Below are 14,273 nucleotides of genomic sequence, written 5' to 3' on the forward strand. Positions count from 1 at the left end.
GATCTCCTTGCCTGCTGCTAACCCTGTAGCCTTTCTTGCCCTTTTTATTGCAGGGCTGGTCTACGGACTTGTACACACACACACACACACACACACACACACACACACACACACACACACACACACACACACACACACACACACACACACACACACACACATTATCTCCCCCCCCTCCTTCCCTCTGACAGTCCCCCTCATGCCACAGTCCGCTCCCTCGCTCCCAATTTAGTCCCCGCCGCTCCCAGGGACTGGAGCACAGTTGGATCATGCTCAGGAGGTGACACGAGCAGCCCCAGTAAAACCGTTTCTCTCTCAGCCTGCTCCGTCCACTCCTCTCCCTCTATCCAGCCCAGCCTCTCAGTAAAACCGTCTCTCTCTCAGCCTGCTCCGTCCACTCCTCTCCCTCTATCCAGCCCAGCCTCTCAGTAAAACCGTCTCTCTCTCAGCCTGCGCCGTCCACTCCTCTCCCTCTATCCAGCCCAGCCTCTCCTCTCTTCAGCCTCAGAGCCATGGACTCTTCCCATGAGGTAAGGCAATGAAGCAGAACATTCTCACCTGTCCTCCTGAAGCATGTTGTTGTGTGAGTGTGTTAAACAGGTTTTACGACAGCTGCACGCCTACATGGATGGTTAGGAACTGAAGACTGCTTCACTGTGAGAATCTAGGTCTGCTACAGTTGTAGACGACACCAGTACAGTAGACTGTTGTAAATATATATACTTGTTGTTGTTGTTGAACTGTTAGCACGTTGTGAAATATTATCAAAGTTGATACCGTAGCCTACATCTTCTAACCTCAAGTGTAGAAGTGCCAAGCGTCACAATCCCGGTCTCCAGAGAATTGCAAGCTGCGAAGTCAAATACTTCACTCATTTTTCTCTCACCCTTTTCATGGAGACATTGTCTTGCATCAAAGCAGAAGAAGCCAAGCTTTATATGAAAATCTAGTTCGATGAGTTTGAAACGAGAACAACATTCATTTTTGGGGGGGGGGGGACATAGTTCAGAGAACTGGAACGGGCTCTAAATTTCTTAGCTGTTAGCTAACTGTTAGCTGTTGCTAAGACCCTGTCTCTTTCTAACCCAATACATTCCTTTGGTTTGTAGCTCTCAGTCCCTGCTTGATATGTGTCAAGGCATTCTGTTGACAGTGTTGACAAGCTCTTGTTTTGTATTTAGCTTCCTGGCCCTGTGTGGCAACCCTCACACCTGACTGCTTTACGGTTAAACTAAGCACAATGTATGTCCTTACAACACACTATATGAGTTGGCATACAGTACATACAGTACATACCATGCCAAGTATTGCACATCTATAGAAATAAGTCACTGTTATGTTGCTTCTTACTTAAAACCCATGTATCTATGTTTTTAATGACTGGGTAATGTCTGTGAGATCTACTCTGTGAGTTCTACTCTGTGAGTTCTACTCTGCAAGATCTACTGTGAGATCTTATGTGAGATATTCTGTGAGCTCTGCTGTGAGATATTCTGTGAGCTCTGCTGTGAGATATTCTGTGAGCTCTGCTGTGAGATATTCTGTGAGCTCTGCTGTGAGATATTCTGTGATCTCTGCTGTGAGATATTCTGTGAGCTCTGCTGTGAGATATTCTGTGAGCTCAACTGTGAGATATTCTGTGAGCTCTGCTGTGAGATATTCTGTGAGCTCAACTGTGAGATATTCTGTGCCCATCAGATATGCAGATATGCATCTTCAACCCAGAAATGTAACTCAAATGACATGAAATTCACACAGACACGCATAGGGAGTTGAAGAACAAGTATTTATAGAATCTTCTGTCTTTGTGCAGGTTCCCTTCATGGATGGTCTCACTATGAAGGAGATAGGTAACTCTCATGTGTTTAGTGTGTGTGTTGTTGTATCGATACTGTTGTATTGCTGCTATACCAGACAGACCTTTTCACACTACCGTGCCGACAGAACCAACCAGTCCTGGTTCTACCGTGCCGACAGAACCAACCTGTCCTGGTTCTACCGTGCCGACAGAACCAACCTGTCCTGGTTCTACCATGCTGACAGAACCAACCTGTCCTGGTTCTACCGTGCCGACAGAACCAACCTGTCCTGGTTCTACCGTGCCGACAGAACCAACCTGTCCTGGTTCTACCGTGCCGACAGAACCAACCTGTCCTGGTTCTACCGTGCCCGAAACAAACCAACCTGTCCTGGCTCTACCGTGCCGAAACAAACCCACCTGTCCTGGTTCTACCGTGCCGACAGAGCCGACCTGTCCTGGCTCTACCGTGCCGACAGAACCGACCTGTCCTGGTTCTACCGTGCCGACAGAACCAACCTGTCCTGGTTCTACCGTGCCGAAACAAACCAACCTGTCCTGGTTCTACAAACCCACCTGTCCTGGTTCTACCGTGCCGAAACAAACCCACCTGTCCTGGTTCTACCATGCCGAAACAAACCAACCTGTCCTGGTTATACCGTGCCCGAAACAAACCCACCTGTCCTGGCTCTACCGTGCCGACAGAACCGACCTGTCCTGGTTCTACCGTGCCGACAGAACCAACCTGTCCTGGTTCTACCGTGCCGAAACAAACCTACCTGTCCTGGTTCTACCGTACCGAAACAAACCAACCTGTCCTGGTTCTACCGTACCGAAACAAACCCACCTGTCCTGGCTCTACCGTGCCGACAGAACCGACCTGTCCTGGTTCTACCGTGCCGACAGAACCGACCTGTCCTGGTTCTACCGTGCCGAAACAAACCAACCTGTCCTGGTTCTACCGTACCGAAACAAACCCACCTGTCCTGGCTCTACCGTGCTGACAGAACCGACCTGTCCTGGTTCTACCGTGCCGAAAAACCGACCTGTCCTGGTTCTACCGTGCCGACAGAACCGACCTGCCCTGGTTCTACCGTGCCGACAGAACCGACCTGTCCTGGTTCTACCGTGCCGACAGAACCGACCTGTCCTGGTTCTACCGTGCCGACAGAACCAACCTGTCCTGGCTCCACTCATATTTCACATTGTCCTTCTTCAGCACGGTCCCAGCTGCTACGGTGGATGTGTAACCAGGCCTGGCCAGTTCTGTACACCTTGGTTTGGCCTGGCCTGGTTCGGTTTGGCTCGGTAGTGTGAAAAAGCCTCTCTGAGAGTGTGTTAGGACAGTGGATCTGAAACCTCTTCTCTGGGACCCACCAAGGTTGCACAGTTTTTTGTTCTAACCCTGAACTACCTCATTAACATAACCTAGGGCTTGACGATTTGTTGACATACTGACTCTCGAATGGATCAAATCCATGGTTGGGGGGGTTAAGGTTTTCTTCGGGGTGAGGTTAGAGAAGCCCTGTGTCAGGACACTGACAGACCCGTGGCAGGGTGCTCCACCCCTGTTCCTCCCTGCAGCCCCAGCCTCGGCCCCAGATGCCAACGTCTACACCAAGTTCATGAGGAACCACTGCTGCTACGACGCCATTCCAACCAGCTCCAAACTGGTCATCTTCGACACCACCTTGCAGGTACATTCTAGCTCCCCCCAAAAGCTCAACTTCAACACTGCCATGTTTTTTCGTGGGTTTAATTCCCAGAGGCACCACCCGTATGCACGTATGTCTGTGAGTTACATTGGATAGAATATTTTTTTGTCTTAAATTGGAATCGCTGAAATGTCTTTGCAACATAGCAACGAGCGACCAGACACGACCAGTGTATCAGAGTTTCTGTGGGTTTTTTTGTCTTAAATTGGAATCGCTGAAATGTCTTTGCAATGAGCGACCAGACACGACCAGCGTATCAGAGTTTCTGTTTTTTTTTTGTCTTAAATTGGAATCGCTGAAATGTCTTTGCAATGAGCGACCAGACACGACCAGCGTATCAGAGTTTCTGTGTTTTTTTGTTGTGTTTCAGGTAAAAAAAGCTTTCTTTGCTCTGGTGGCGAACGGTGTTCGTGCGGCGCCGCTGTGGGACAACAAGCTGCAGTGTTTTGTAGGTAAGGAACCCTGGAACCTAAGGTAACCTGGAACCTGAGGTAACCTGGAACCCGAGCATTTCCCAATCTGTTATCTAACCTTTAAAGTCCAATGGGTCAGCTATGAGTTTAGACTCAGATTACAGACAGACACCCCGTAATATCAATGCAGCATTCCTCTCAAACCCCAAGAACCCAACTCCGCTTCCCCTGCTTGGGGATCAGCTAGGCGACTGTCTGGGTTCAGAGGTTAGGGTCCCTGAAATTAGACCGTAGTTGAACCATAAAGTAAGTGCCGGATGGTTTGAAAAGGTGTAAGTTACTGCTGCGTATCTGCGGTTTTGGTTACACGTCTCTCTGTATTCACGTCTAACTGTGTTTCCTGTGAATAAGTATTTTATAAATATATAAATCCCTTGTGAGGCTACTAAACATCCCTCCATGTCTCTGGGAGGGTTATAAACAGAGGTGTTGATATGATTAAATGCAGATCATCAATTAGCTAGACCAATGCTGGCTCCATGCTGGGTCGTTGCTGGCTGGCCTTTCAAGAAACCTTTGAAAGGCAAGTGGGCCGGGTCCGTTCCACCCTTCCCACCCGGCTGGTCTGGTTTCTGGATTAGGTTGCGTCCCAAAATGACACCGTATTCCCTACGTTAGTGCACTACTTTTGACCAGGGGCCCTGCACACTATATAGGGAATGGGATTCCATTTGGACCTTAGCCCTGGGCTGTTTTCTGGGTTAGAGCCAGATCCATCCCCTCTGCAGAATTTGGTGCCAGAGATCTAACTATAGTACAGCACCTGAGCTCCAGTGTCTAGTGGGACTTGTCCTCTATTCTGCATCCCAAACGGCACCCTGTTCCCTCGTCAAAGAAGTAGAACTCTATAGGGAATAGGGTGTTGTCTGGGACAGAATCCTATAATCCCCTTTCTGTGGTTATTTATACACAGCTGCACCACTGAGAATGTCAACGGGCCCTCATACAGGATGATTGAACCTGTCTGTCTGTCTGTCTGTCTGTCTGTCTGTCTGTCTGTCTGTCTGTCTGTCTGTCTGTCTGTCTGTCTGTCTGTCTGTCTGTCTGTCTGTCTGTCTCTGTCTGTCTGTCTGTCTGTCTGCCTGCCTGTCTCTGTCTGCCTGCCTGCCTGCCTGCCTGCCTGCCTGCCTGTCTGTCTGTCTGTCTGTCTGTCTGCCTGCCTGCCTGCCTGCCTGCCTGCCTGTCTGTCTGTCTGTCTGTCTGTCTGTCTGTCTGCCTGCCTGCCTGCCTGCCTGCCTGCCTGCCTGTCTGTCTGCCTGCCTGCCTGCCTGCCTGCCTGCCTGTCTGTCTGTCTGTCTGTCTGTCTGCCTGCCTGCCTGCCTGCCTGCCTGTCTGCCTGCCTGTCTGTCTGCCTGCCTGCCTGCCTGCCTGCCTGCCTGCCTGTCTGTCTGTCTGTCTGTCTGTCTGCCTGCCTGCCTGCCTGCCTGCCTGCCTGCCTGTCTGTCTGTCTGTCTGTCTGTCTGTCTGTCTGTCTGTCTGTCTGTCTGTCTGTCTACCTACAACATAGTTTAGTCCCATTTAAAGCTTCGTTCTTTCCCTTCGTTAAATCCTTCCAGGTATGCTGACCATCACAGACTTTATCAACATTCTCCACCGGTATTGGCAGTCTCCTCTGGTGAGTGATCTGTTGTTGTTGGACCTGGCATCCAGATTACTGGAGCTGGAGTACAAAGCAGGAAGCTCATTGTAATGCAGGACCACAGAAGTAGAAGTTATATAGGACCCTGCTAATGTCTCACTAGACACTAGTCTCACACAGTATACCGCTGTGTTGTATGGTATATATGTGTGTCTCACACGATATACCAGGGCTCTCTAACCCTGTTCCTGGAGAGATACCCTCCTGGAGTATTTATCTCCAACCCTGTCCCTGGAGACATACCCTCCTGTAGGTTTAAACTCCAACCCTGTTCCTGGAGAGAGACCCTCCTGTAGGTTTAAACTCCAACCCTGTTCCTGGAGAGAGACCCTCCTGTAGGTTTAAACTCCAACCCTGTTCCTGGAGAGAGACCCTCCTGTAGGTTTAAACTCCAACCCTGTTCCTGGAGAGAGACCCTCCTGTAGGTTTAAACTCCAACCCTGTTCCTGGAGAGAGACCCTCCTGGAGATTTTAACTCCAACCCTGTCCCTGGAGACATACCCTCCTGTAGGTTTAAACTCCAACCCTGTTCCTGGAGAGAGACCCTCCTGTAGGTTTAAACTCCAACCCTGTTCCTGGAGAGAGACCCTCCTGTAGGTTTAAACTCCAACCCTGTTCCTGGAGAGAGACCCTCCTGTAGGTTTAAACTCTGTTCCTGGAGAGTTTAAACTCCAACCCTGTTCCTGGAGAGAGACCCTCCTGTAGGTTTAAACTCCAACCTTGTTCCTGGAGAGAGACCCTCCTGTAGGTTTAAACTCCAACCTTGTTCCTGGAGATATAAACCTCCTGCTGTACACTTGTGTCTTCCAGGTAGAGATCTACGAACTGGAGGAGCACAAGATAGAAGACTGTAGAGGTGACTATAATACTGTAGAGGTGACTATAATCCTGTAGAGGTGACTATATACCTGTAGAGGTGACTATAAACCTGTAGAGGTGACTATAATCCTGTAGAGGTGACTGTAGACCTGTAGAGGTGACTGTAGACCTGTAGAGGTGACTAGCCACCTGTAGAGGTGACTGTAGACCTGTAGAGGTGACTGTATACCTGTAGAGGTGACTGTATACCTGTAGAGGTGACTGTATACCTGTAGAGGTGACTGTAGACCTGTAGAGGTGACTGTTAACCTGTAGCTACCTAGAAATAGATGGCACAATGGAATCCCCTTGGGGTTTTAGTCTAGGTATCCATAAAACCACTTTGAAACAATTGCTGTAATATAAAGAAGGCTTTATGAAATACATTTGATTGATTCAAAGTCTTGTTTACATTCTCTCTCTGTGTTTCCTCCTGCTCCATGATCCAGAGGAATTGCTGAAGTACTCCAACCATACTCTGATTAGTATCACCCCTGACTCCAGGTAACTAGCGGTGCCTCTGCAGCCGTACCTTCTCCAGCCCCTAGTCCAACCATACTCTGCTCAGTATCACACCTGACTCCAGGTAACTAGTGGTGCCTTACCTTCTCGAGCCCCTAGTCCAACCATACTCTGATTAGTATCACACCTAACTCCAGGTAACTAGCGGTGCCTTACCTTCTCGAGCCCCTAGTCCAACCATACTCTGCTCAGTATCACCCCTGACTCCAGGTAACTAGTGGTGCCTTACCTTCTCCAGCCCCTAGTCCAACCATACTCTGATTAGTATCACACCTGACTCCAGGTAACTAGTGGTGCCGTACCTTCTCGAGCCCCTAGTCCAACCATACTCTGCTCAGTATCACCCCTGACTCCAGGTAACTAGCGGTGCCTCTGCAGCCGTACCTTCTCGAGCCCCTAGTCCCCACATTTCTTTGTGCCGTCTCGCCAACTCCTAAGCCGTTGTCAGGACAACCCGTCTCTTGTTCTCTACAGCCTTTTTGATGCCATCTATTCTCTGCTGAAGTATAAGATCCATCGGCTGCCTGTGATCGACCCAGAGTCTGGCAACGTCCTGCACATCCTCACCCACAAACGTATCCTCAAGTTCCTGCATATCTTTGTGAGAACCTCTTTCACATTAGCCTATCTGATAAACAACATGTAATGATTCTGGACACTTGATAGCCTGGTCCCAGATCTGTTTTTTTGACATATCTTTCCAATTTCTATGGCCATTGTGACAAGGACCATATAGGAGTTGACAAGACATCTCAAACTGATCTGGGACCAGGCTAGAAACCTTTTTCTGACGCCATTCTTTCCTCCCAGGGCACCATGATCCCGAAGCCTCGGTATCTCCAGAAGAGAATTGAGGAGGTGGACATTGGAACATTTAAACAGATTGCTACTGTCCGGGAGACAGACACGGTGTACGACGCCCTGGCCATCTTCGTACAGCGGAGGGTTTCCGCTCTGCCAGTGGTCAATGAGGAGGGTATGTGTCTGGTTTCACCTCAGTGATGAAAACACCTTTAACATTTACTTCCACTAACATTTAGGAAAATTAGAGCTATTTTGTTTTACGATGCCAAATGCCAGGGTTAGCTCTTTAGCTTTAGTTTGAACGACAAAAGCTTGGGTTAGCTCTTTAGCTTTAGTTTGAATGACAAATGCCAGGGTTAGCTCTTTAGCTTTAGTTTGAATGACAAATGCCAGGGTTAGCTCTTTAGCTTTAGTTTGAATGACAAATGCCAGGGTTAGCTCTTTAGCTTTAGTTTGAACGACAAATGCCAGGGTTAGCTCTTTAGCTTTAGTTTGAATGACAAATGCTTGGGTTAGCTATTTAGCTTTAGTTTGAACGACAAATGCTTGGGTTAGCTCTTTAGCTTTAGTATGAATGACAAATGCCAGGGTTAGCTCTTTAGCTTTAGTTTGAATGACAAATGCCAGGGTTAGCTCTTTAGCTTTAGTTTGAATGACAAATGCCAGGGTTAGCTCTTTAGCTTTAGTTTGAACGACAAATGCTTGGGTTAGCTCTTTAGCTTTAGTTTGAACGACAAATGCTTGGGTTAGCTCTTTAGCTTTAATTTGAACGACACATGCTAGGGTTAGCTCTTTAGCTTTATTTTGAACGACAAATGCTTGGGTTAGCTCTTTAGCTTTAGTTTGAACGACAAATGCTTGGGTTAGCTCTTTAGCTTTAGTTTGAACGACAAATGCTTGGGTTAGCTCTTTAGCTTTAGTTTGAACGACAAATGCTAGGGTTAGCTCTTTAGCTTTAGTTTGAATGACAAATGCCAGGGTTAGCTCTTTAGCTTTAGTTTGAACGACAAATGCTTGGGTTAGCTCTTTAGCTTTAGTTTGAACGACAAATGCTTGGGTTAGCTCTTTAGCTTTAATTTGAACGACACATGCTAGGGTTAGCTCTTTAGCTTTAGTTTGAACGACAAATGCGTGGGTTAGCTCTTTAGCTTTAGTTTGAATGACAAATGCCAGGGTTAGCTCTTTAGCTTTAGTTTGAATGACAAATGCCAGGGTTAGCTCTTTAGCTTTAGTTTGAATGACAAATGCCAGGGTTAGCTCTTTAGCTTTAGTTTGAATGACAAATGCCAGGGTTAGCTCTTTAGCTTTAGTTTGAATGACAAATGCCAGGGTTAGCTCTTTAGCTTTAGTTTGAATTACAAATGCTAGGGTTAGCCCTTTAGCTTTAGTTTGAACACTTAATGCTAGGGTTAGCCCTTTAGCCCTAGTTTAAATGCCTAATGCTAGGGTTAGCCCTTTAGCCCTAGTTTAAATGCCTAATGCTAGCGTTAGCCCTTTAGCCCTAGTTTAAATGCCTTATGCTAGGGTTAGCCATTTAGCCCTAGTTTAAATGCCTTATGCTAGTGTTAGCCCTTTAGCCCTAGTTTGAACGCCAGCCTTATCTGTATGTCTTCTGTTTTCAGGGAAAATCAAGGCCCTGTACTCCAGGTTTGATGTGATTGTAAGTGGCACCATGTCAATAACTCTGCATTGAGAAGGAAAACAGCATGCAAATTATTCACATGGGCAATGTTCCCCTCCCCACCTCCCTGTGTTGCTGTAGAATCTGGCCGCTCAGAAGAACTACAATAACCTGAACATGACCATGCAGGAGGCGATCAGTAGCAGGGCCTGCTGTGTGGACGGGGTGCTGAAGTGTTACCCTCACGAGACTCTAGAGACTATCATCGATCGTATTGCTAAGGCAGAGGTAAAGACTACTTTTTTATATTTAGTGTGGTACTTTACTGAAGTTGTTTCCCTGCTGGTTGTGGTGTACTGTCCCCGCTGTGTCCCTCCTGTCACAGTCCTGTATATAGTAGTATAGTACAGTAGTATAGTATAGTATAGTAGTACAGTATAGTACAGTAGTATAGCATAGTAGAATACAGTAGTATAGTATAGTATAGTAGTACAGTATAGTATAGTAGTAAAGCATAGTACAGTAGTATATTATAGTACAGTAGTATAGCATAGTACAGTAGTATATTATAGTACAGTAGTATAGTATAGTATAGTAGTACAGTATAGTACTGTAGTATAGCATAGCTAAGTAGTATATTATAGCACAGTAGTATAGTATAGTACAGTAGTATAGCATAGTACAGTAGTATAGTATAGTACAGTAGTAGAGTATAGTATAGTAGTACAGTATAGTACAGTAGTATAGCATAGTAGAGTACAGTAGTATAGCATAGTAGAGTACAGTAGTAGAGTATAGTATAGTAGTACAGTATAGTACAGTAGAATAGCATAGTAGAGTACAGTAGTATAGTATAGTATAGTAGTACAGTATAGTACAGTAGTATAGCATAGCTAAGTAGTATATTATAGTACAGTAGTATAGTATAGTACAGTAGTATAGTATAGTAGTATAGTACAGTAGTATAGCATAGTATAGTACAGCAGTATAGTATAGTACAGTAGTATAGTACAGTAGTATATTATAGTACAGTAGTATATTATAGTACAGTAGTATAGTATAGTACCGTAGTATAGTACAGTAGTATATTATAGTACAGCAATATAGTACAGTAGTATATTATAGTACAGTAGTATAGTGTTGTACAGTTGTATAGTATAGTACTGTAGTATAGTGTAGTACAGTAGTATAGTAGTACAGTATAGTACAGTAGTATAGCATAGTAGAGTACAGTAGTATAGTATAGTATAGTATAGTAGTACAGTATAGTACAGTAGTATAGCATAGTAGAGTACAGTAGTATAGTATAGTATAGTAGTACAGTATAGTATAGTAGTAAAGCATAGTACAGCAGTATATTATAGTACAGTAGTATAGCATAGTACAGTAGTATATTATAGTACAGTAGTATATTATAGCACAGTAGTATAGTATAGTACCGTAGTATAGTACAGTAGTATATTATAGTACAGCAATATAGTACAGTAGTATATTATAGTACAGTAGTGTAGTGTTGTACAGTAGTATAGTATAGTACTGTAGTATAGTGTAGTACAGTAGTATAGTACAGTACAGTAGTATAGTATAGTACTGTAGTATAGTACAGTAGTATAGTCTAGTACAGTAGTATAGTACAGTACAGTAGTATAGTATAGTACTGTAGTATAGTGTAGTACATTAGTATAGTCTAGGACAGTAGTATAGTATAGTACAGTAGTATAATATAGTACAGTAGTATATTATAGTACAGTAGTATAGTCTAGTACAGTAGTATAATATAGTACAGTAGTATAATATAGTAGAGTAGTATATTATAGTACAGTAGTATAGTCTAGTACAGTAGTATAATATATAGTACAGTAGTATATTATAGTTCAGTAGTATAGTCTAGTACAGTAGTATAATATAGTACAGTAGTATATCACAGTACAGTAGTATAGTCTAGTACAGTAGTATAATACAGTACAGTAGTATAATATAGTACAGTAGTATATTATAGTACAGTAGTATAGTCTAGTACAGTAGAATAATATATAGTACAGTAGTATAGTATAGTATAGTAGTACAGTATAGTACAGTAGTATAGCATAGCTAAGTAGTATATTATAGCACAGTAGTATAGTATAGTACAGTAGTATAGCATAGTACAGTAGTATATTATAGTACAGTAGTATAGTATAGTACAGTAGTAGAGTATAGTATAGTAGTACAGTATAGTACAGTAGTATAGCATAGTAGAGTACAGTAGTATAGCATAGTAGAGTACAGTAGTAGAGTATAGTATAGTAGTACAGTATAGTACAGTAGTATAGCATAGCTAAGTAGTATATTATAGCACAGTAGTATAGTATAGTACAGTAGTATAGCATAGTACAGTAGTATATTATAGTACAGTAGTATAGTATAGTACAGTAGTAGAGTATAGTATATTAGTACAGTATAGTACAGTAGTATAGCATAGCTAAGTAGTATATTATAGTACAGTAGTATAGTATAGTACAGTAGTATAGTATAGTAGTATAGTACAGTAGTATAGCATAGTATAGTACAGCAGTATAGTATAGTACAGTAGTATAGTACAGTAGTATATTATAGTACAGTAGTATATTATAGCACAGTAGTATAGTATAGTACCGTAGTATAGTACAGTAGTATATTATAGTACAGCAATATAGTACAGTAGTATATTATAGTACAGTAGTATAGTGTTGTACAGTAGTATAGTATAGTACTGTAGTATAGTGTAGTACAGTAGTATAGTCTAGTACAGTAGTATAGTACAGTACAGTAGTATAGTATAGTACTGTAGTATAGTGTAGTACAGTAGTATAGTTAGTACAGTAGTATAGTACAGTACAGTAGTATAGTATAGTACTGTAGTATAGTGTAGTACAGTAGTATAGTCTAGTACAGTAGTATAGTATAGTACAGTAGTATAATATAGTACAGTAGTATATTATAGTACAGTAGTATAGTCTAGTACAGTAGTATAATATAGTACAGTAGTATAATATAGTACAGTAGTATATTATAGTACAGTAGTATAGTCTAGTACAGTAGTATAATATATAGTACAGTAGTATATTATAGTTCAGTAGTATAGTCTAGTACAGTAGTATAATATAGTACAGTAGTATATCATAGTACAGTAGTATAGTCTAGTACAGTAGTATAATATAGTACAGTAGTATATTTATAGTACAGTAGTATAGTCTAGTACAGTAGAATAATATATAGTACAGTAGTATAGTATAGTATAGTAGTACAGTATAGTACAGTAGTATAGCATAGCTAAGTAGTATATTATAGCACAGTAGTATAGTATAGTACAGTAGTATAGCATAGTACAGTAGTATGTTATAGTACAGTAGTATAGTATAGTACAGTAGTAGAGTATAGTATAGTAGTACAGTATAGTACAGTAGTATAGCATAGCTAAGTAGTATATTATAGTACAGTAGTATAGTATAGTACAGTAGTATAGTATAGTAGTATAGTACAGTAGTATAGCATAGTATAGTACAGCAGTATAGTATAGTACAGTAGTATAGTACAGTAGTATATTTTAGTACAGTAGTATATTATAGCACAGTAGTATAGTATAGTACCGTAGTATAGTACAGTAGTATATTATAGTACAGCAAAATAGTACAGTAGTATATTATAGTACAGTAGTATAGTGTTGTACAGTAGTATAGTATAGTACTGTAGTATAGTGTAGTACAGTAGTATAGTCTAGTACAGTAGTATAGTACAGTACAGTAGTATAGTATAGTACTGTAGTATAGTGTAGTACAGTAGTATAGTTAGTACAGTAGTATAGTACAGTACAGTAGTATAGTATAGTACTGTAGTATAGTGTAGTACAGTAGTATAGTCTAGTACAGTAGTATAGTTTAGTACAGTAGTATAATATAGTACAGTAGTATATTATAGTACAGTAGTATAGTCTAGTACAGTAGTATAATATAGTACAGTAGTATATTATAGTACAGTAGTATATTATAGTACAGTAGTATAGTCTAGTACAGTAGAATAATATATAGTACAGTAGTATAGTATAGTATAGTAGTACAGTATAGTACAGTACAGTAGTATAGCATAGCTAAGTAGTATATTATAGCACAGTAGTATAGTATAGTACAGTAGTATAGCATAGTACAGTAGTATATTATAGTACAGTAGTATAGTATAGTACAGTAGTAGAGTATAGTATAGTAGTACAGTATAGTACAGTAGTATAGCATAGCTAAGTAGTATATTATAGTACAGTAGTATAGTATAGTACAGTAGTATAGCATAGTATAGTACACCAGTATAGTATAGTACAGTAGTATAGTATAGTACAGTAGTATAGCATAGTATAGTACACCAGTATAGTATAGTACAGTAGTATAGTACAGTAGTATATTATAGTACAGTAGTATATTATAGCACAGTAGTATAGTATAGTACCGTAGTATAGTACAGTAGTATATTATAGTACAGCAATATAGTACAGTAGTATATTATAGTACAGTAGTATAGTGTAGTACAGTAGTATAGTATAGTACTGTAGTATAGTGTAGTACAGCAGTATAGTCTAGTACAGTAGTATAGTACAGTAGTATAGTATAGTACTGTAGTATAGTGTAGTACAGTAGTATAGTCTAGTACAGTAGTATAGTACAGTACAGTAGTATAGTATAGTACTGTAGTATAGTGTAGTACAGTAGTATAATCTAGTACAGTAGTATAGTATAGTACAGTAGTATAATATAGTACAGTAGTATATTATAGTACAGTAGTATAGTCTAGTACAGTAGTATAATATAGTACAGTAGTATAATATAGTACAGTAGTA

General features: G+C 41.8%; 1 protein-coding gene across 4 annotated transcripts in view; it reads left to right on the plus strand.

Annotated features, from left to right (window-relative positions):
• Positions 1-202: 202 nt before the first annotated feature.
• Positions 203-14,273, plus strand: part of LOC115127966 (5'-AMP-activated protein kinase subunit gamma-1-like) — a 30,749-nt gene continuing 16,678 nt past the window's right edge. For 2 of the 4 annotated variants that reach the window (XR_010462378.1, XM_065014937.1), the window contains exons 1-11: positions 206-530; positions 1,814-1,850; positions 3,383-3,495; positions 3,884-3,965; positions 5,543-5,601; positions 6,436-6,481; positions 6,933-6,987; positions 7,480-7,606; positions 7,816-7,981; positions 9,432-9,469; positions 9,572-9,718. Coding sequence is in view for 3 of the 4 variants with exons in the window: in XM_065014937.1 (XP_064871009.1) it covers positions 513-530; positions 1,814-1,850; positions 3,383-3,495; positions 3,884-3,965; positions 5,543-5,601; positions 6,436-6,481; positions 6,933-6,987; positions 7,480-7,606; positions 7,816-7,981; positions 9,432-9,469; positions 9,572-9,718 (888 nt within the window). In the remaining variant the exon portion in view is untranslated. Of the gene's footprint in view, positions 531-1,813; positions 1,851-3,354; positions 3,496-3,883; positions 3,966-5,542; positions 5,602-6,435; positions 6,482-6,932; positions 6,988-7,479; positions 7,607-7,815; positions 7,982-9,431; positions 9,470-9,571; positions 9,719-14,273 lie in introns of all 4 variants that reach the window. The other 2 variants (XM_065014939.1, XM_065014938.1) reach the window with 2 other exon arrangements.

Source organism: Oncorhynchus nerka, unplaced genomic scaffold, assembly GCF_034236695.1.
Source record: "Oncorhynchus nerka isolate Pitt River unplaced genomic scaffold, Oner_Uvic_2.0 unplaced_scaffold_1901, whole genome shotgun sequence".
In the NCBI taxonomy this organism is placed as follows: Eukaryota; Metazoa; Chordata; class Actinopteri; order Salmoniformes; family Salmonidae; genus Oncorhynchus; species Oncorhynchus nerka.